A 21,989-nucleotide genomic window follows, 5' to 3' on the forward strand; every position below is an offset into this window, starting at 1 on the left:
AGGTTAATTAGAATAAACATTGTTTTGCTTTAAAAAAAAAACTTTTCCATTTCTGCTGTACCACACCTGTAGAGTGGGCCATGTGCTCCCCATACCACAATCTATTAAGACTTGTTGGTCAGGTGAACTCCATGATACACTTTGGGGTTCTCTATGGGCCATAACATAAGGCAACTGGGGCCTGTCCAGAATGCTGCGCAATTGCCCGATGATGATTTGGGGAGAAAGGCAACAGCGTGTCCGAGCCTGGAAACAGCTTGTTTATTGCATCAGATTAGTCATTGGTTGGGTGGCATGGTGGCACAATGGTTGGCGCTATTGCCTCCTGGCACCGGGGACCCAGGTTCCCTTCTGGCTTTTAGTGGCTGTCTATGTGGTGTTTGCACATTCCACCCGTGCCTGCGAGGGTTTCCTCCCATGGCCAAGCTAAATTTTCCAGAAGGTTTAGTGGGGTTGCAATGTCATGGAGACGGGGTGTTGGGGTGGGCCGAGGTGGGGCGCTCTTTATAAATTAAAAAAAAAAGTAGTCGCTGGTCACAAGGAGGTGTGGAAGTGAGCTCCAAATGTGACAGTCATTCACTGCCGTGCAAGTATCTCTGGCCAAGTAAATAAAAATAACCTTTTATTGTCACCAGTATGAAGTTACTGTGAAAAGCCCCTAGTCGCCACATTCCGGTGCCTGTTCGGGTAAGACGGTACAGGAATTGAACCCGCGCTGCTGGCCTTGTTCTGCATTACAAACCAGCTGTCTAGCCCACTGAGCTAAACTGGCCCAAGTGAAGACCGTCTCCCAAATTACACAGCCAGACTATCAAAACGAGGGGGTGAGGGAGGGTGCGCACAGGAAATGTCAAGCTGGCTAATGGAAGCTCCCAAGAGCTCCCATGTATAATGCATGACCACTTGCTGTTTCTGAAACCAGGACATCTAGCATGCTGTTAATGCTTTAATTCAACTATGATATTCATGTAATCGTAAATCAGTGAGTACCTTTCCAAGGGACAACAAAATTGATGTCGGGAATGGGCCAGGGAGTGAAAGTTTTTACCTCTGTCATTTGAGTTGTCTCCATACCATCAATCAAATGAGACACTGGAGAGAGTCATTTTTTATTATCCTCCACTTAGCCACCATGCAAATAGACTTTTGAATTATTTTCCTAAATCTTTGTGCCCTCCGCCTGCATATTTACCTTCAAAAGCTTCCTGAAACTTGTGTCTAGAGCTGTGAACTTTTAATCAAACTCCCTTGACTGCTCTCTTTCTAGTCCAGTGTTCATGGCTCTCTGTTTTGTGACAGGAAGGTTACTTTCAAAATGGAAGTTATTTTAATAGAGGGATCAGTCATAATGCACCATGCTTGTCCCTGCATGTTGCAGTTCGTCCTAATGTTATCTTTGCATATGTGAAATGAGGATTTGTTGTAAACAAATGCAAACCAATTTTTACTTTGTGCATTGCACGCTAGTTTTCTAAGGAAATACTCCAGGATAAATCCTGAATAGAACCTTGTATTTGCATAATCAAATTTATCATAATTTTTTTTTAAACAGATAAAAGTTTCACCTGGTGGTGTACTTGATGTTCGGTTATAAAATATTTTTATTTAGGCCATTGTTGCAGACTCGTGGTAGGTTAGCTTGCTTTGCCTCAACCCCTGTAATCCACTAAGCTGGATAATCGTGATACATTTAATTATGACACCTCAGCAGAAAGTCTTTCCACTTGAACGCAGATGATCACAATTCAAAGGTGTTGAAACTAACCAGATTAATTTGTTTTTTGTATTAATGATAATTAACATTGGAAAATAATTATTTGGAAGTGGGAGAAGCCAGAAGAGTAAGAAATCTGAATGCAGGCAGAGAGGTTTAGGGAGGGAGCGGGACTGAGGTGGCATTGCAGCCAGAAGTGAGCTGAAAGGAACTGGAGATGTGCAGGACCCCTGAATTGGGTTTTGGGGTATTTAGGAGGTGCTATAAGACTGAAGAAGATTGCTAAGTAAGTGGCACAAGAACAGGATAGCTAGATGTGGATAGGAAGGTACTTTTCTCCTTTTAGTGGAGGGGTCAATAACCAGGGGGCATGGATTTAAGGCAGGAGATTTGGAGGAGATGTGAGGGGGGAAACCTTTTCACCCAGAAGGTGGTGAGAATCCGGAACTCTCTGCATGAAAAGGTGGGAGAGGTAGAAACCCTCACAACTTTAAAGAAGTATTTAGATGAGTACTTGAAATGCCATTGCATACAAAGCTATGGATCAAGTGCTGGAAAATGGGATTAGAATAGTTTGGTGTTTGGTCGGCAGGGAGGCGATGGGCTGAAGGGCCACTTTCCATGCTATAAAATACTGTTTAAGACTATTGGCTTAGACCGAAGATAACTCAACTGGTTGGGCCAAATATCCTGTTCCCATATTGCATAGAACATGAGAAGCAGACTATTCAACCCAGCCGGTCAGTGCAAGTGAGATTCACCTGGATAAGAATAATCTGACCTGTTCTGTGACTGTAATTTGGGAGTAGGCAATTGTAAAATTACTGAAGTTTAAGTGGGAATGTTAGTTTAACAAATGTGAGCTGTTAAAGATGTATAATTTAATTTTGTACAGCAGCTGGAATTCTGACATGCACTCCTCCATATTCAAAAGCCTGTTTTTAAAAAAAATTATTTCTGTTTTCCAGGTTAGAGCGTGCAGTTCATTTGAAACACCAGAAACGCAGCAAACACCATCTTAAAAATGGCAGGTAGGGATGTAATTCTACATGTTCGACGCAATATGTAGCTTCTATTACGGAGTTTCTGCTCAGCATTGTTTTGAAAGCATAAAGGACCCATGGCTCCACATCACCATAGGACCTCACTTAGGATATTTCGGATCACATGCACGGTGATCAGCACTGCTGCCTCTTAGTGCCAGGGACCTTGGTTTGATTCTGGCCTTGGGTGACTGTGAGGAGTTTGCACGTTCTCCCCGTGTCTGCGTGGATTTCCTCCGGGTGCTCCGGTTTCCTCCTACAGTCCAAAGATGTGCAGGTTAGATGGATTGGCCATGCCAAGTTGCCCCAGAGTGTCATGACGAGGCAGGGGAGTGGGCCTAGGTAGAGCGCTCTTTCAGAGGGGCTCTGCGGACTTGCTGGGCCGAATGACCTCCTCCTGCAGTGTAGGAATTCTAAAACTGACTATTTTTAGCTCATTTTCTTCAACTTGCCTCAGCAGTTAATTCTTTTTTGTAATGGTGACTAGATTTCCAGTGGCGCTGTTTGTCGCCAGTCCCAGATACCTGAAACTCTGAACATCTTGATCAGACTTGTTCATCTCTGCACCTCACCCTCCACAAACCAACATTCGGCTGACTGTCCAGACTAGAGCTGGTTTCAAGCTTGCCTGATTTGCAGAAGATAATAAAAAGCAGAGTAAGCACTTTAAACGATCTCCACATTACTGGAGTGGAAGTGAGTCACTCAAATCTGTCCATTGTGCGACTGAAGTCCTTCAGCTATATCGGCTAACATTAAAGTCCGCCAAAAGCCATGATCAACGAATAACATTTTAAGATCCAATTGGTTGCAGCAGTGAGTGACCTTCAGGTCTTGGGAGGGCTGAACTGAGTATGGCCTCTCCCGTCAGCATTTATCTTCCAGTCCAGGAGTGGGTTAGCTCAGTTGGCTGGACGAATGGTTCACGATGCAGAGCGACGCCAACTGGATCTATTCCCATGCAGGCTGAGCACAGTAAGAAGTCTTCCAACACCAGGTTAAAGTCCAACAGGTTTGTTTCAAATCACAAGCTTTCGGAGCACTGCTCCTTCTGAGGTTATCCATGAAAGCAAACTTTTTCAACCTTGCTCCTCGCCTGAAGTGTGATGACCCTCTGGTTAAATCACCACCAGCCTGCTCTCTCCCAAAGGGGCGAGCAAACTTATTGTCCTCTAGGACTATGGTAATGTTTACGTTTTATCTTTGGTCTCCTTAAAGAAATTTATACATGTTACAAATAATTATCTGCTGTGCATTGAGGCTATTGTGTTTTTAAAAACGTATGTTTAAAATGTTACAACCTTTAACTGCAATGTGCTTGTATTGCTTGAAGGGCTATCTATTGGCAATTATTGTTTTCCCAGTTTGTTTTCTCCCTTTTTCACATACCACCAAAAGGATTTCAATTCTATTCCATCAAAAATAAATTTTGGGAAGCATCCATTATGCTTGTTCCACACTTAAGAATAATGCAATAAATGAGAAAATGGCAATCTGCCTGCAACACCTCCATCTCTCATCACCTTTTTTAGCATCTTCTGTAACACAACTTATGGACCTCTCAACATGTTTTGACTCAAGAGTATAGCTGCTCCAAAGTTTACAGAAGTACAAGTGACGGAGGTCAGTGGTGAGGGCCAGGTTTGAGAGCTAACAATGACTGATAGACGCAGATGTGCAGGGGTATGCCCCCAATAAATGGCCTCCCAATTTGTATGTCAGCTGGAGAACTAAGTGCTGACCTAAAGATGTTGGGGACTGGGGGGAACGACTGTTTCATTGTTTTTACTGAACATTGAACAAATTTGTTTGTCTTGACATCAAATGTTATGCCTTATTTCTAATGGGCCAAAATGTCCTGACGATCCAATGCTGATTCTCCGCAGCCTTGGCTGCAAGGGGAAATACATCAATGAGGTGCCAGACAGTTGAATGGGGAAGGAGACTTTTTTTTTTGTTGAGAGTGAGTGTACAGGGTTATCTTCTCTCCTATAGGGTGCGAGGAGGAGGGACCCTATGGCAAACAATTGACAGAGGAGAGAGAATGCTTTCAACCTGTTAGAATATGCTCTGGTCCACACCATTTCCTAAGTTGGAAGTATTGAGGATATGGTTGGAAGGAGGGCTGGGGAAGAAGGAAATAAACCCTGTTGCGTGAGGAGGGGACAGAACAGAGGGGGAAATGGAACCCCATTATTCTGGGAGTGTGGTTGGAGGTCCTGTGGAGGGAGACATTCTTTTTCTGAAGGGATTCAGGAGGAGAAACCCTTGCTTGGGGCATGGTAGGATAAAAGAAGAGGAGGGGAGACTCTGAGTAGGTGGGTCAGTGGCTGTCACAATGTAGACCTAATATAAAACAGCATATCCTCTGACTTGCTCATGGCCCCTAAGATACGCCAGTATTAATAAACAGCAAATATTTGATTTACTTTAAATCTTACATAATGTTTGCAATGATCTACAGAATGTTTTTATGTATTTTGTTTTCTAGAAAACAATTTTCCACCGCTCCCAAAGTTCATTCCATTGAGGCCATGCTTTTACCAGGATTTTAATGAAATTCCAGAACCCCATAAAGTACTGGCAAAACGCATTTACTACCTTTGGATGCGTGAGTATGGCAGCTGTATCATAAGTGATTGTGAATGCACCCTAGATGTGTTGTGGACCCTTGTAACATACCTCTAACCTTCCAAACATTGTTACATTCCCTTTATTTTCACAAGGACAAATGCCGTGAAATTACCATTTATGTCTATATTTCAAGGTATCAAATATCTATTCAATAACTATATTGAATCCGTGCAAGTTGGTTTAACCAGTTAAACTATATCATTTTTCCCTCCTTGCAAACTGACTTCTACACTGATTTAAAACATATATAGTTGTGTCTTCAGCTAAGGAGACTAGGTGGCACAGTGGATTGTAGAACACCATCGTTTGACCTCTGAAATCCAGATACAATTCCGGCCTCTGCAGGGAATCCAAATCTCTAAAGATTCAGGAATTGACGTGCAAGCAGTTTTTACTTCCTTGATCAGAGCAAGCATGGTTTTTAAAAATATTCTTCCATGTGGGTGTTGTACCTTCTAAACCACAGCATGTATTTAACCCGTATATGATGGACAAATGACTGTAAGTTGCTTAATACAATAATAGTCTACACACAAAGTTAAAGTTAATCAATTACAGACACATGTAAACTAATACACTAGAAAGACCTTAACTTCCAGGTGATTGGCAAGTACAGAGCAGATATAGCCTAATCTGTAATCTTGTAGTCTGACAGTTTGGGTGTCTGTTGCTGGCCGTCTGTGCCCTCTGCTCTGCTCCCTCTGTAGATGGTGTGGTTGGTCTTCCTCTTGGCTGGTGAAGGATTCACCGTTGTTGTTGGCTATCGAAAGCTGCAGTCGATGAGAACAAATCATGGGCTGCGCAGCACCTTTTTATCCTTTTGGGAGTTTCACATGTTTTTGGGCGGTTCCAGGTGAATGTCCAATGAATCGATCAGGGCTCGATCACCCTGATTGATCCCAACCAATTGAGGGCGGATACCTTGATGGCTGGGCGGGTCCAGTACGGCCAAGGCCATTGGTGTCTGAGGCACGTAGGTCTCCCCAAATAAGGAAAGCAGGTGCCACCGAGTCTGCCACTTACCTGCATTCCATTGTCCTGGGATGGCCCTTTAATAGCCTTTTTCCTGTGTCAGTTCCTGCGTAAGTCTGAGCTGCAGCCTTTGTATATTTGCAGGCTGCAGCCTGTCTGTGTTCCGGCTTTGGCCAAATTTCCCATCGATCTCTGCGGGTGGCCATTTTAGGTGGCCACATGGTTCTTGCTGGCAAGGCCAGCATTTGTTTCCCATCCCTAATTGCCCTTGAACTGAGTGACTTGCTGGGTGGGCCATTTCACAGGGCAATTAAGAGTCAACCACATTGCTGTGGATCTGGAGTCCTGTGTAGGCCAGACCAAATAAAGATGGCATATTTCCCTTCCTAAAGGACATTAATGAACCAGACGGGTTGTTACATCAATTGATAGTTTCCTGGTCACTGTTACGGGAACTAGCTTTATCGCCCAGATTTATTGATTGAATTCAAATTCCATCAAGTGCCTTAATGGGATTTAAGCCTGAGCATTCGCCTGGGCCTCTGGATTACTAGTTCAATAGTAATATCTACCAAACATTACCACTGTGCTACCATCTTCCTCTAAATGCCACAGCTGGAAATTCCACGTGGTTTAATTATAAGGTCCAGGTTTGTTTTAAGTGTTGCAGAGGGAGCAGTTCTCTGCTTCTGACCTGAAAAATTTGGAGCTCCGATTTTGTGAACCTTCGCACTCTAACAATCTCTCAAATGCTGTGAGCCCAATACCAGTTCTCTAATTTGTTATTTAGCCTTACAACAGCTACATTAGGGTGATTTTGATTTTTAAAGGCTGGAAACCCAAACTTCTTGATCAGTTTAATCAGTCAAGATGAAAGGGGGTTTTCTGACTGCTTACCTTCTCTCATCCTTTCAGAAATAATTACCAATTTCTGTCCAGTTATACAACAACCTTATGCTTTTGTGTGCCTTGTGGTTCGTGCTGCTGCTCCCAAATGGTCGGTTGTGAGCAATCTCTGACACGCTCATCAAAACAGATTTATTAAACTGGCATGGAGCAAGGTCTGTATTCGTTTTGAGCAATTGTTCAAGGAGGAATTTTCCCTTTTTTCATTTTGCCTGTGAAATGCTCATTTGATTTAAAAACTGCTTGGTAGGCCCAGTTGCGAGATGAGATAATATACAGAGAATCTCTCAGTAACACGGATTAAGGTTTTCTTTCTTGACGTGTAGGCCTCTTTCCAAATTAGTTTAACCCAGTGTAGTTCAACTGTCCATAACATTCAGAAAAGGAATCGGGGGCACTAATTTAATTACAAGTGGCCGCTTTCTTTTCTTGCTGGCTTCGTCCCTCAGCCGAGGACAGAATCTTTTTGATAATTCATTCTTCAGGAGGTCTGGAGCTTGACTGAGTACTGGATAGGTACCCAATTCATTTATTGAAAAGTCCTCCCAAGCTGGACAGTTGCTTCTTTTGGGTCCTTGCATGTTAATTTCAACAGTGGAACTCAAATTGTTTAATTGAGTTTGCTCAATAGTTTTCTTCAGCTTGTCTCTCAAGATTGCTTCTTTAATGCTTTTAAGGAGTAGCCATTTCAGTTATACTTTGAGCAGCAAAGTTAGAGCAAACAGATACTTACACAAAGTATACAGAATAGTGTATAGCAACACTAGAGAGATCGGGGTGAAGCACACTGTATTCTAAAGCTTGAGAGATGAATGCGGCTTGACTTTCACTTGTGCCTTTCTGTCAGTCACAAAACTTGGTGTTGAAATGAAATGAAAAAATGAAAATCGCTTATTGTCACCAGTAGGCTTCAATGAAGTTACTGTGAAAATCCCCTAGTCGCCACATTCCGGCGCCTGTCCGGGGAGGCTGGTACGGGAATCGAACCATGCTGCTGGCCTGCTTGGTCTGCTTTAAAAGCCAGCGATTTCGCTCAGTGAGCTAAACCAGTGTTTTGTATCAGCCCACTATATTTACCAAAAGGTTAATGGGATTTAATCTGAAAGGGGGGGATGGTGATAGAATACAATTAGAATAAATTGTTTCTGCTGTGCCGTGTCTTAGTCTGACCCATTCTGGAATGCTGCAGTCAATTCTGGGTGAAAGTCGTCACAGTCCCAGAGGACGCATAGGCTGCTCTCTCCGCAGAGAGAGACGGAGCTGACTGGTGGTGATTTAACCCAAGGGTCATGAGTAACTTCAGACGGTACGGGAACTGAACATGCGCTGTCGGCGTCGATCCGCATGGCAAACCCGCCACCAGCCAACTGAGCTCATCGACCCCCACAGGCAGTTCTGGGTCCTGCTCCTCAAAAGGTACATATTGGCCTTTGGGCCAGTTCATTGCACATCACCAGAAGGGTACCAGGTCTCAAATGGTGAAGCAGGCTGGCATAAATTTAATGTGTATTGCTTTTGAATTTCGAAAATTGAGAAGCGATCTAATCCGGGTGTTCAAAATGTGAAGCGGGATTAATAGAGAGAAACAATTTCCTGAGTTGGGATAATGATTAAGAATGGGAGGCTGTAGAGCAGTGAAATCAGGAAGCACTTTTTCACACAAAGGCAATGGAAATTTAGAATTCTCTTCTCCAAAAATCTGCAGACGCTGGGGGTGAATTGAAAGTTTCAATACGGAGATTGGTCGATTTTGTTTTAGGTCAGGTACTTTGGTATTTTTGGACTGGTGTGAAGCAAAGTTGGCTAACTGGACATCATTTTACCCAATAGAATTGACTCGATGGGCCGAATGACCCACGAGTTTGGAACTGTGCATACTTGGGGGTTTGGTCGATGGGAGAGTTAGGTGAGGCAGGGGTGCTCCTTTCATAAAATTTTCACCCTGTAGGAATTTGCTGCTGCTCTAGCCCAGCAGAACAAACTCGCTGTTTGGTAAGTGGTTAAGATCCAATCCATTCCGAAGGTTTAAATTAGTACAGAAACTGGTGCTAAGTTTAATAACATTTTGATGATAAAAGGAAAATGAATAATTGAATAGCATAATTAAGTAGTTAATTGAAACACATTAGGGATGGCGAGGCAGGTGATGTGTCACATCTGCAGGCTACAGCATGAGAGAGCTCTTGGATGCCATCATGATCCAGGGCAAACACTTCTGCAGCGAGAATTTGCAGCTTGAGGAACTTTGGCTCAGAGACAGTGGCAGGTGGAGCTGCAGACATTGTGGCACATCAGAGAGGTGGAAAAGTTACTTATAGAATTATAGAATTTACAGTGCAGAAGGAAGCCATTCGGCCCATCGGGTCTGCATCGGCTCTTGGAAAGAGCAGCCTACCCAAGGTCCACACCTCCACCCTATCCCCATAACTCAGTAACCCCACCCAACACGAAGGGCAATTTTGGACACGAGGGTAATTTAGCATGGCCAATCCACATAACCTGCAGATCTTTGGACTGTGGGAGGAAACCGGAGCACCCAGAGGAAACCCATGCGCACACTGGGGGAACATGCAGACTCGCACAGACAGTGACCCAAGCCAGGAAACTTGGGTGCTTTGCGTCAGGAGGCAGTCACGTTCCTTAGTATTTTGTCTTTTGATTTGGTCAGTGGTCCGGCAGCAGGGAGTATGACCACAAGTGAGGTAGGTGAAGGGACCCGGAGGTCTGGAGTGCATGAACCTCAGCCTTTGGAATTGTCCAATAGGTTCTCTCAGCGTGTTTGGATGAACTGAGGGACTGCATGAGCTGACTGAGCGTGGCACAGGAAACCATTCAAGTTGGAGGAGCAAAAAGGAATGTTGTGGTAATAGAAAACTGTATAGTGAGGGGAATAGGCACAGTTGTCTGCAGCAAAAAGCGAGAGTCCAGGAGGCATTTTGTCTGCCCGGTGCCAGATTTCAGACAGAGCGGAACTTAGAATCATAGAATTTACAGTGCAGAGGAGTCATTCGGCCCATTGGGTCTGCACCGGACCTTGGAAAGAGCACCCTACTTAAGCCTACACCTCCATCCTATCCAGTAACCCCACCTAACCTTTTTGGATACTTGGGGGTATTTTAGCATGGCCAATCCACCTAACCTGCATATCTTTGGGTGGATACCGGAGCAGACATGGGGAGAACGTACAAACTCTCAGTGACCAAGCCAGGAATCGAACCCAGGTCCCTGGCGCTGTGAAGCAGCAGTGCTAACCATTGTTACCGCGCCGCCCACTTGCAGTGGGTTCCGGAGGATCCAGTCGCCGCCATCTGCGTAGGTACCAACAACATAGGTAGAACGAGGATACTGGTTCTGCAGAGCCAGTATGAGTGAGTAGCTAGGCACTAAACTAAAAAACATCACCTCCAAGGTAATAACCTCTGGACTATTACCTGTACCACGTGCAAATTAGCATTAGGTACATGAAAATTTAGAGCAAGGAATGCGTGGAAGAGGTAGGTTCTAGTCTACAAGGCAAGAGGTAGGTTGTGGTCCATGAGGCACTGGCACCAGTATTGGGGAAAGTAGGATGGTCTGTACCTGAACCATGCTTGGATTGGTGTTGTAGCAAGCTGTAGAACTAGGTAAGAAGAGAAGGCATTCAAATAAATAGTGGGGGCAAGGTATCAAATTTGGCAAATGGTGTTCCATCAAAGTGTAGCGGCAAAGCAAGAGGAAAGGTATTAACATGGGAAATGAAAAACAGACCGTGACAGCCAGAGACCATGCGTGCAAATCTTAGAGTACATCAGAGAATGCTAGAGGTTACAAAAATAATACAAGGACAGAACTATGCACATAGCTTTCAAAACAAAATAGATGAACTGATAGCATAGATAGAAATAAATACTTCCAATCTGACAGCCATTACAGTGATTTGACTGCAGGATGACATAGATTGGGATCTGAGTATTGAAGGTTACATGAAGTTTGAGAAGGACAGGAAGTGAAGAAAAGAGTAAGGGTGGCATTGGCACAATGGAGAGGAGGGACCCAAGTTCAGGAAACCAGGGTGTAGAAGCGCTTTGGGTAGAGATGCAAAATGATATACGGTAAGAGGTCACTTGCAGGAGTGTTGTGCAGGGCCGCTGACTGTAACCATATGGTTGGACAGAGCATAAAAGAGGAAATAATAGGAGCTTGTCCGAGTATGGCGATAATCATGGGGGTTTTAATCTACGTACAGACTGGAAATACTCAGATAGCAAAGGAGCTCACAGAATGTTTTCTGGGTAGTTTCTTACCTGCATATTCTGATGCCAACCACGGAGCAGGCTCTACTTGACCTGGTATTCTGCAATAAGAAATAATTAAATGATGACATCGCGGCGAAGGCGCCCTAGGTAGTAACAATCATAATGTGATTGAATTTTATATTCGGTTTGACGAAGAGAAGTGTCCAAGACCAGTATTTTAAACCTGAATAAGGGCAATTATGAGGGCATGAAAACAGAGCTAGCTAAGATGAACTGGCAGTTAAGGTCAAGGGCTAGTTCAGTGGCAGACATATGCTTTAGAATGCACAGAATAGATACATTCTAATGAGAAAGAGAAACTCCAGGGCGAGGACCAAAGGATAGTATCAAACTTGTTGTGCAAAGATTGGTGGCAGGTCAGAAGTTTGGATAGAATTTAAAAACAGCGAAGAGTGGCAAAGATCAAAGGAAGAATGAGCGTACAATAGAAAGTTAGCTAGAAATATAAACACCACTCGTAAGAGATCTGTAGATATTTTAAAAATAAGTTAACCAAGTGAACATTGTTCCTATAAAGTGAGCCTGAGGAATTAATAATGGAAGATGGCAGATGAATCACAGGTATTTTCCCCCAGTCTCCACTAAGAGGATACAGACAATAACCCAGATGTAACAGTAAATCAGGAAATTGAAGGAGGGAGGAACTCCGGAAGATCACCAGGAAAATGGTACTGAGCAAATTGTTGAAGTTGTGGGCAGACAGGTTCCTGGGTCCGGTGTACTTCATCCTATGGTCTTAAAGAAGTAGCATGGGAGATATTTGATGCCTGATGCGTTGGTTTTAATTTTCCAAAATTCTTGGGATGCAGGGAAAATGCATTAGATTGTGGGAAAAAGCAAATGTAATTCCTTCATTCAAAAAGGGCGAGAGACAAAGTAGGGAACTACGGGCATAATATTTAGAAAAAATGTTAGAAGCTATAATTAAGGACGTTACAGCAGGGGCACTTGGAAAAATTCAAGGTAATCAGACAGAGTCAACACAGCTTTGTGAAAGGATAATTATGTTTAACCAAGTTGTTGGAGTACTTTGAGGAAGTAAGATATACTTTGGATGAATGGGAACTGGTGGATGTGCTATACTTAAATTTCCAGGAGGATAAGGTGCCACATCAAAAGATTATTGCAAAAATAAAAGCTTATGGTGTTGGGGTAAGATATTGGCATGGATAGGGCATTAGCTAGCTAATATGCTGTGTGGAGTCTGCACATCCTCCCCGTGTGTGCGTGGGTTTCCTCCGGGTACTCCGGTTTCCTCCCACAGTCCAAAGATGTGCAGGTTGGGTGGATTGGCCATGAAAAATTGCCCTTGGTGTCCAAAATTCTATGATTAACCTAGGACAAAAGTTCGGCACAACATCGTGGGCCGAAGGGCCTGTTCTGTGCTGTATTTCTCTATAGGCAATAGAGGGAAGTATGCATAAAGGGGCATTTTTCTGTCACGCACTGAGTGGTGTGCCACAGTAATCCGAGCCTGGGCCTCAACTTTGTACAATTTAAATACGTGACTTGGATGTAGGGGCTGAAGGTATCAAAGCTAAATGTGCTGATGGCGGTAGTTGGGGACAGTAAGATGTGAAGAGGACATCCGGAAGCTGAAAAGGGATATAGATAGCTTAAGTAAGTGGGCAAATGGAGTATAATCTGGATAAATGTGAAATGATTCACTTTAGCAGGAAAAATAATAAAAAAGCCTATTATCTAATGCTGAGAGATTGCAGAGCTCTGAGATGCAGAGGGATCTGGGTGTCCTAGTGCATGATTTGTACAAGGGTAGTACGCAACTACAGCAAGCAATTAGAAAATCTGAAAGAATGTCATTGTCTATTGCGAGGGGAATTGATTACAAAAGTAGGAAGTTATGCTTCCGCTATATAGGGCATTGGTGAGACCACATCTGGAGTACTGTATACAGTATATGTCGCCTTATTTAAGGATGGATTTACATGCATTGGAAGCAGTTCAGAGAAACTTTACTAGACTAATTCCTGGAATTGGTGGGTTGTCTGATGAGGAAATGTTAGGCTAGGCTTGTATTGGCTGGAGCTTAGAAGAGTAAGAGGTGACTTGATTGAAAAATAAAAAATCCTGAGGGGTCCTGACAAGATGTATGTGAAGAGGATATTTTGTGGGAGAATCGAAAACAGGCTGGTTTAGCTCACTGGGCTAAATTACTGGCTTTTCAAGCAGGCCAGCAGCACGGTTCGATTCCCGTACCAGCCTCCCCAGACAGGCGCCGGAATGTGGCGACTAGGGGCTTTTCACAATAACTTCATTGAAGCCTACTCGTGACAATAAGCGATTTTCATTTTTTCATTTAATTTCAGTCACTCTATTAAGAATAAGGGATCGTCCATTTAAGACAGATGAGACTAATTTAATTTTTCTGAGGGTCAGGAGTCTTTGGAAAACTTCCTCCAAGACTGGAAATAGAGGGCGGGATTCTCCCAACGGGAGACTTAAGTGCCGACGCCGGAGTGAAAACCGGAGTGTTTCACACCTGCGTCGGAGGCCGCTCCTCGCCCCCTATTCTCCCACCCCCGGGGGGCTAGGAGCGGCGCCGCGTCATTGCGCATGCGCAGGTTGACCGGCGCGTTTGCCGTCCTCCCCGCGAGCGCCCTGCAAGAAATGTCGGAGTGATTTTGCGGGGCGGCGGAGGAAAGGAGTGCGTCCTTCAGAGAGGCTGGCCAGCCGATCGGTGGGCACCGATCGCGGGCCAGACCCCTTTTGAGCCCCCCCCACACCACAGGCCGTTCCCGCGTTGTTCACACAGGCAGCGACCAGGTGTGGTCGGCGCTAGCTGGAACATGTTGTATTGGGCAGGCCACTCGGCCCATTCGGGCCGGAGAATCGCCGCTCGCCCGTTACAAACGGCGAGCGGCGATTCGCCAAGCGGCCAGCCGTAAATCTTGCCGTGCCGGTTTTGGGGGGGGGGGGGGGGGGGTGGTTGAGAATCTCGTGCGGTGCCAGAGCGGCGTGGCAGGACTCGCCCGGCGTCCCCACGATTCTCCCACCCGGCGTGGGGGGGGGGGGGGGAATTGCGCCCAGGGTCTTTGAATATTTTAAAGGCAGGGTCGATGGCTTCTTGATCAGCAAGGGGGTGAAAGGTTTTAGGGAGCAGGCGGAAATTTGAAGCTGAGGTTACAGTCAGATCAGCCATTATCTTATTCAATGGCAGAGCAGACTCAAGGGGCCGAGTGGCCTACTCCTAATTTGTATGCCTGTCTGTTGCACGGGTCCTAGCAATTGACTCGGAGCCAGATAATCGGTTAAGGTGGCAGAAGACAAGGGAACCTCACCCTTTCTCTTTGCACCAGTAATGCTCTTTGTAATATTTGCAAATTACTTGAAAGAAAACATGGCGGGTCTGATTAGCAAGTTTGCGGATGATACTAAGATTGCAGATCTTAGTTGCGGATAGTGATGGAGATTGTCAGAGAATACAACAGGATAAAGATAGGCTGCAGAATTGGGCAGAGAAATGGCAGATGGAATTTAGCCCAGACAAATGCGAGGTGATGCATTTTGGTAGATTCAATTCGGGTGGGAGCTATGAAATAAATGGCAGGAGCATACAGACAGAGAGCTGGGCATGCAGGCCCACAGATCCTTAAAAGTGGCAGCACAGGTGGAAATATTGGTAAAGAAATCATATGGCATGCTGGCCTTCATAGGACGGGGTATTGAGTATAAAAGCTCAAAAATTATGTTACAATTATAAAGAATGTTGGTTCGACCACATTTGAAATACTATGTCCAATTCTGGTCACTGCCCTACCAGAAAGACGTGAAGGTTTAGCAGGATGTTGCCTGGTATGGAGGGTATTAGCTATGAGGAGAGATTGAATAAACTGAGACCTCATAGAAGTTTATAAAATTGTTAGGGGTATAGAGAGGGTGAGCAGTTGAAGGTTTTTTCTCAGGGTGGCAATAACAATTACAAGGGGGCACAAGTTCAAGGTGAGGGGGGAAAGGTTCAGTAGAGATGTGCGGGGGAAGATTTAGAGGGTGGTGGTGGCCTGGAATGTACTGCCAAGTGAGGTGGTTGAGGCAGATATGTTAGCGACCTTTAAGACTTATCTGGATAGGCACATGAACAGACGGTATAGAAGGGTACAGGCAGTTGGTCGAGATAGGACTCCTGATTGGCGCAGGCTTGGAGGGCCAAAGGGCTTGTTCCTGGGGCAGCATGGTGGCACAGTGGTTAGCATTGCTGCTTACGGCGCTGAGGACCCGGGTTCGAATCCCGGCCCCGGGTCACTGTCCGTGTGGAGTTTGCACATTCTCCCCGTGTCTGCGTGGGTTTCACCCCCACAACCCAAAGATGTGCAGGGTAGGTAGATTGGCGACTCTAAATTGCCCCTGAATTGGAAAAAATAATTGGGTACTCTAAATTTATTTTTAAAAAGGGCTTGTTCCTGTGCTGCATTGCTCTTTGTTCTAGTTGTTCTTTGTTCACCCACATGATTCAGAAACTACCTGGAAACATTTGGAACATTTCACCAGTCTGAAATTCCAATCCATTCACTGCGATATTAGCGCAGCGTTGAATTAGCCTTGCACATCAGCATTCCAGTGTTCCTGATGGCAAAACAGTCCTGTGAAAGAGTGGGATAATGCAGCAGCTTGTGCTACTGCAACACTTCGTGTCTGCAGCTGGATGGTGCTGTTTACTTGATCATCCGTAAGGCTTTTTAACAGATGCCAGCCTACAAGTGCTGCAATCTTTTGTTGACATTGCTGGCTTCTGGGCCCATTTGTCCTCTCCGACTTCAGACCGTTTGTCTCCATTTTGACTCCAGCCCTGCAAACTGCAGAGATCTTGGCTGTTGCACTAATAAATTGCTGTTGTTTCAAATTTTTCAAAACCGTTAATGAAATGGTGTTGCGTTTTTTTTTCTACGTGAAGAATCTTGCATTATTAGCTGCAAATAATGTATCCTTAAATACACTAGTTATCCTCACTTATAATACCCGTTCGGTGTTATGAAAATTTAAGGAAAGGATATCCTATTTGATCAAAGCCTGAGTGCAAAATGTTAATCTCTCCAAATATCTACTTAAACGATTTCAGAATTTGGTGCAGATCCAGAGTTGTGTAGAAAATAAACCCAACCCTTTGACTACTGAATCCATGAATTTCTATGAAAGATTATATAGAGTCTGTAATATTTTGTGTTCTTATATACATGCCCTCTTGGAGTTCAGTGTTTCAGTGCACATTTTCAGTACTCTTAAATGTGCTTTATGCTCCAGGACATGTACTGCACTACATAATATTATGGCGTAAAATTATTATCTTTACATTGACCCCAGCTAACGTAATATTTGCAATGCATAATCATTAGGGTAATGTGGTAGCCAGTTTGTGCATAGCAAAGCCCCACAGGCAGTATTGAGACAAATTTCCAAATAATCCAGTTTAAACGATTTTATTTAAGGGATAAATATTGGCCAGGGCATCAGGAAAACAGCCTTGCTCTTTTTGAATTTTTTGTATCCACTGGAGAGAGTAGATAGCCGAACTGAAGAGAATTCCTCTGACATTGCTGCACTCCCTCAGACTGCACTCGCCTGTCGCGCTGAGTAACATGCTTAAGTCTCTGAAGTGGAATCTGAGCTCTCAACGTCTAGCTCTGAGGCGGGAATGCTGCCACTGAGCCAAGACTGAATCACCCCCCCCCCCCCCCCCCCCACCCCCAAAAAAGAAAGGTTAATGTTCTTTTTGACTGTCTTGCTTTTCCTAGCTTACTTTGATGGGCAGGAGCTGTTCTCTGTAGTAAGAACATAAGAATTAGGAGTAGGCCATTTGGCCCCTCGAGCCTGCTCCGCCATTCAGTGAGATCATGGCTGATCTGTTGTGGACTCAGCTCCACTTTCCGGCCCGAACACCATAACCCTTAATCCTTTTATTCTTCAACAATCTATCTTTATCTTAAGAACATTTAATGAAGGAGCCTCAACTGCTTCACTGGGCATGGAATTCCATAGATTCTCAACCCTTTGGGTGAAGAAGTTCCTCCTAAACTCAGTCCTAAATCTACTTCCCCTTATTTTGAGGCTATGCCCCCTAGTTCTGCTTTCACCCTCCAGTGGAAACAACCTCCCACATCTATCCTATCTATTCGCTTCATAATTTTATATGATTCTATAAGATACCCCCTCATCCTCCTAAATTCCAACGAGCACAGTCCCAGTCTACTCAGCCTCTCTTCGTAATCCAACCCCTTCAGGTCTGGGATTAACCTAGTGAATCTCCTCTGCACACCCTCCAGCACCAGTACGTCCTTTCTCGGGTAAGGAGACCAAAACTGAACACACTACTCCAGGTGTGGCCTCACTAACACCTTATACAATTGCAGCATAACCTCCCTAGTCTTAAACTCCATCCCTCTAGCAATGAAGGACAAAATTCCATTTGCCTTCGTAATCACCTGTTGCACCTGTAAACCAACTTTTTGCAACGCATGCACTAGCACACCCAGGTGTCTCTGCACAGCAGCATGTTTTAATATTTTGTCATTTAAATAATAATCCCTTTTGCTATTATTCCTACCAAAATGGATAACCTCACATTTGTCAACGTTGTATTCCATCTGCCAGACCCTTGCCCATTCACTTAACCTATCCAAATCCCTCTGCAGACTTCCAGTATCCTCTGCACATTTTGCTTTACCACTCATCTTCGTGTCGTCTGCAAACTTGGACACATTGCCCTTGGTCCCCAACTCCAAATCATCTATGTAAATTGTGAACAATTATGGGCCCGACACTGATCCCTGAGGGACACCACTAACTACTGATTGCCAACCAGAGAAACACCCATTAATCCACACTCTTTGCTTTCTATTAATTAACCAATCCTCTATCCATGCTACTACTTTACCCTTAATGCCAAGCATCTTTATCATATGCAGCAACCTTTTGTGTGGCACCTTGTCAAAGGCTTTCTGGAAATCCAGATATACCACATCCATTGGCTCCCCGTTATCTACTGCACTGGTGATGTCCTCAAAATATTCCACTAAATTAGGCACGACCTGCCCTTTATGAACCCATGCTGTGTCTGCCCAATGGGACAATTTCCATCCAGATGCCTCGTTATTTCTTCCTTGATGGTAGATTCCAGCTTCTTCCCTACTACCGAAGTTAAGGTCACTGGCCTATAATTACCTGCTTTCTGCCTACCTCCTTTTTTAAACAGTGGTGTCATGTTTGCTAATTTCCAATCCACCGGGACCACCCCAGAGTCTAGTGAATTTTGGTAAATTATCACTAGTGCCTTGGCAATTTCTCTAGCCATCTCTTTTAGCACTCTGGGATGCATTCCATCAGGGCCAGGAGACTTGTCTACCTTTAGCCCCATTAGCTTGCCCATCACTACCTCCTTAGTGAAAACAATCACCTCAAGGTCCTCAGCTGTCATAGCCTCATTTCTATCAGCCACTGGCATGTTATTTGTGTCTTCCACTGTGAAGCCTGACCCAAAAAACCTGTTCAGTTCCTCAGCCATTTCCTCATCTCCCATTATTAAATCTCCCTTCTCATCCTCTAAAGGACCAATATTTACCTTAGGCACTCTTTTTTTGTTTTATATATTTGTAGAAACTCTTACTATCTGCTTTTATATTCTGAGCAAGTTTACTCTCTTACTCTTCTTTATAGCTTTTTTAGTAGCTTTCTGTTGCCCCCTAAAGATTTCCCAGTCCTCTAGTCTCCCACTAATCTTTGCCAGTAGTAATCACTGCTACTTTCTACATGGCTGAAGCTGGGTGCAACGTGAACACTCGCTGCCTGAGAGAATGATGGAGGCGGATTCAAATCATGACTTTCAAAAAGAAAAGTGGACCAGTGCCATTATCTCGAGGGGAAAGATTTGCAAGGCTACGGGGGAACGAAAGTCAGGGAGTGGTAAATTGCGTTCGCAGTGAGCTGGCACAGACATGTTGCCGGTATGACCTTGTGTGCTATAGCATGAGAACTAGGAGCAGGAATAGGCCATTCAGCCCCTCGAGCCCACTCCTCCATTCAATATGATCGTGGCTGATCTCATCTCCACCTGCTTGCCTGCTCCCCATAATCCTTCATCTCACTACTAATTAAAAATCTGTCTATCTGCCCCCTCGAGTGTTCCGGCATCCCCTGCACTCTGGGATAGAGAATTCCACCCTGTGAATGAAGTAATTCCTCCGCATTTCTGTTTTAAATCTGCCCACCCTTGAGCCTAAAACCACGGCCTTTGGTTTTAGGATGTCCAACAAGGAGGAATATTCACTCTTTTATGTCTACCCTGTCGATCCTCTTTAGCATCTTTTTTATTCATTCTATGATTCTGCTCACTTATTTAGCTCTGGATCGGAAGGCCAAGAGGTGGGCTGAAGCACCGAAATAATTGTGTCTGAGTGTTCATTTTACAGCAGAGCTCCGTTACTGTGGTTAATTGCTGTATACAAAATTATATTTTGAGGGAGGGGATGGGAGGAAATGCAGCGATTTGAATCCCATCAAGTGTTATATTCCTTGTCATTGGCCTCTGCCCGAAGTATTGATGCTCCACTTAATTTTATAGATGTAATTTCCGTTGCTGGGACTCGCTGAGTAATTTTCATGTTACCTCGCAGACAAGGTTACCACAGACTGCAGTGCTTTTTTATTGCCTATGTTGAAAATGAAATGAAAATCGCTTATTGTCACAAGTAGGCTTCAAATGAAGTTACTGTGAAAAGCCCCTAGTCGCCACATTCCGGCGCCTGGTATGGGAATTGAACCTTGCTGCTGGCCTGCCTTTGTCTGCTTTAAATGCCAACTATTTAGCCCTGTGCTAAACCAGCCCCGTGTCTTTTGAAATAAAAATACAGTGTTGAACTTGAATGCCCCAGATTAAAAAGTTTTGAAATTACCCTAAAGATGGAAGGGTGTATTGCTTAGTGCAATAAAACGTGCAAAACTTTAGGCATACATTTTTCTCCAACATTTTCTGAAATATATTTTTCATCAGATGCAGTCGACTTGTCTTAAGGTTTTATATGGGGTTCTTTCACCTGATCTCTGAAATTTACCTTTCGTTATTCAAGTATAATTTCTGCAGTTTTTGACTTCCTCTCGTAAAATAGGGGCCAACAGGAGTTCAGTAAGGGCGGCACTTTGCTTAGCGCTGCTGCCACACGGCGCCAGGGACCCGGTTCGATTCCGGCCTTGGGTGACAGTCGGTGTGGAGCCTTGCCTGCACGCATTTCCTCCAGGTGCTCTGGTTTCCTCCCACAGTCCAAAAATGTGCAGGTTAGGTAGATTGGCCATGCTAAATTGCCGCTTGGTGTCCAAAGATGTGCAGCTTGGGTTATGGGAATAGGATGGGAGAGTGAGCCGAGTGCTCTTTCGGAGGGTCAGTGCAGACTTGATGGGCCAAATGGCCTCCTTTCGCACTAAGTGTTTCTGTGAGATAATACCAGCGTCCGATCACAGATGTTATTTACCTTTCCAGTGGTGGTTACCCATGTTGAAAGCTTCAAATGCTTGATGCGCGTATCATAATCACACAGGGATGCTCGTTAGAATAACTCTAAACTGGTATGGAGCTGACAGTTTGGCTGAACAACCACCTGTATAGAATGATGCTGGTGAAAAAATTATGGAGAGATGAACAATTACTGCACAGAAATATCTGATAATGAAAACTCGGGAAAGGATCCTCTTAATGCCAGATCTGGGGGTGTGGGACATTGGACTATTTAATGACATTCTAGTTGCGATGTTGCGAATAAGCTGTTGATGCACATTGCTATTTAGCTACCTGGCACTTGTAATCTTAATGTTGTCAGCATGCTTAAAATCTAATTTAGATATCTGAATTGTCAAGTCATTTCAAATAGAAACCGTGACCCAGTGTGTTCTCAAGTAATTCACAGCTGTGAAGATGCATTCCAGTGAGAGAGAATGACTGGTGGAAGGACATGCCATCCGTGGCTATCTAAGGAAGTTAAAAGTTAGTGTCAATTCCAAAGAAATTCTGGGAAGATTAGTCACAGTTCAGAAGGTTGGACAGAATATATAAACACCAAAGAATGACAAAAAGATAATGAGGCAAAAATTAGAGTATGAGAGAATGATTACTAGAAATATGAAAACATAGGAAGAGATTCTACAGGTATTTTGTGAAGGAAAAGATCGCTAAAGTGCATGTAGGTCTTTTGGAGAGCGAGAGAGGGTCTGGGGAATTAATGATGGAAAATAAGGAAAAGGGGGATGCCTTGAACAGATGTCGTCGTCACTGTAAAAGGCACACGTAACATTCCAGAAATAATTGTAAATCGAGGGATGAAAGGGAGGAAGGAACATAAAACCATTACAGTCACCAGGGAAAGAATACATGAGAACATTGTTAGAACTAAAGGCTGACAAGTCCCCAAGTCCTGATGGGCTTCACTT

General features: G+C 44.2%; 1 protein-coding gene across 4 annotated transcripts in view; it reads left to right on the top strand.

The window, feature by feature from the left end:
* The window catches only part of LOC119956911 (secretory carrier-associated membrane protein 5-like), an 81,695-nt gene that overhangs the window by 15,849 nt on the left and 43,857 nt on the right, over positions 1–21,989 (top strand). For 3 of the 4 annotated variants that reach the window (XM_038784472.1, XM_038784473.1, XM_038784471.1), the window contains 2 exons: positions 2,683–2,745; positions 5,249–5,368. In XM_038784472.1, the coding sequence (XP_038640400.1) occupies positions 2,739–2,745; positions 5,249–5,368 (127 nt within the window). In that variant the 5' untranslated portion in view covers positions 2,683–2,738. Of the gene's footprint in view, positions 1–1,702; positions 1,752–2,682; positions 2,746–5,248; positions 5,369–21,989 lie in introns of those variants that run through there. The other variant, XM_038784474.1, reaches the window with a different exon arrangement.

Source organism: Scyliorhinus canicula, chromosome 24 (genome assembly GCF_902713615.1).
Source record: "Scyliorhinus canicula chromosome 24, sScyCan1.1, whole genome shotgun sequence".
NCBI classification, from domain to species: Eukaryota; Metazoa; Chordata; class Chondrichthyes; order Carcharhiniformes; family Scyliorhinidae; genus Scyliorhinus; species Scyliorhinus canicula.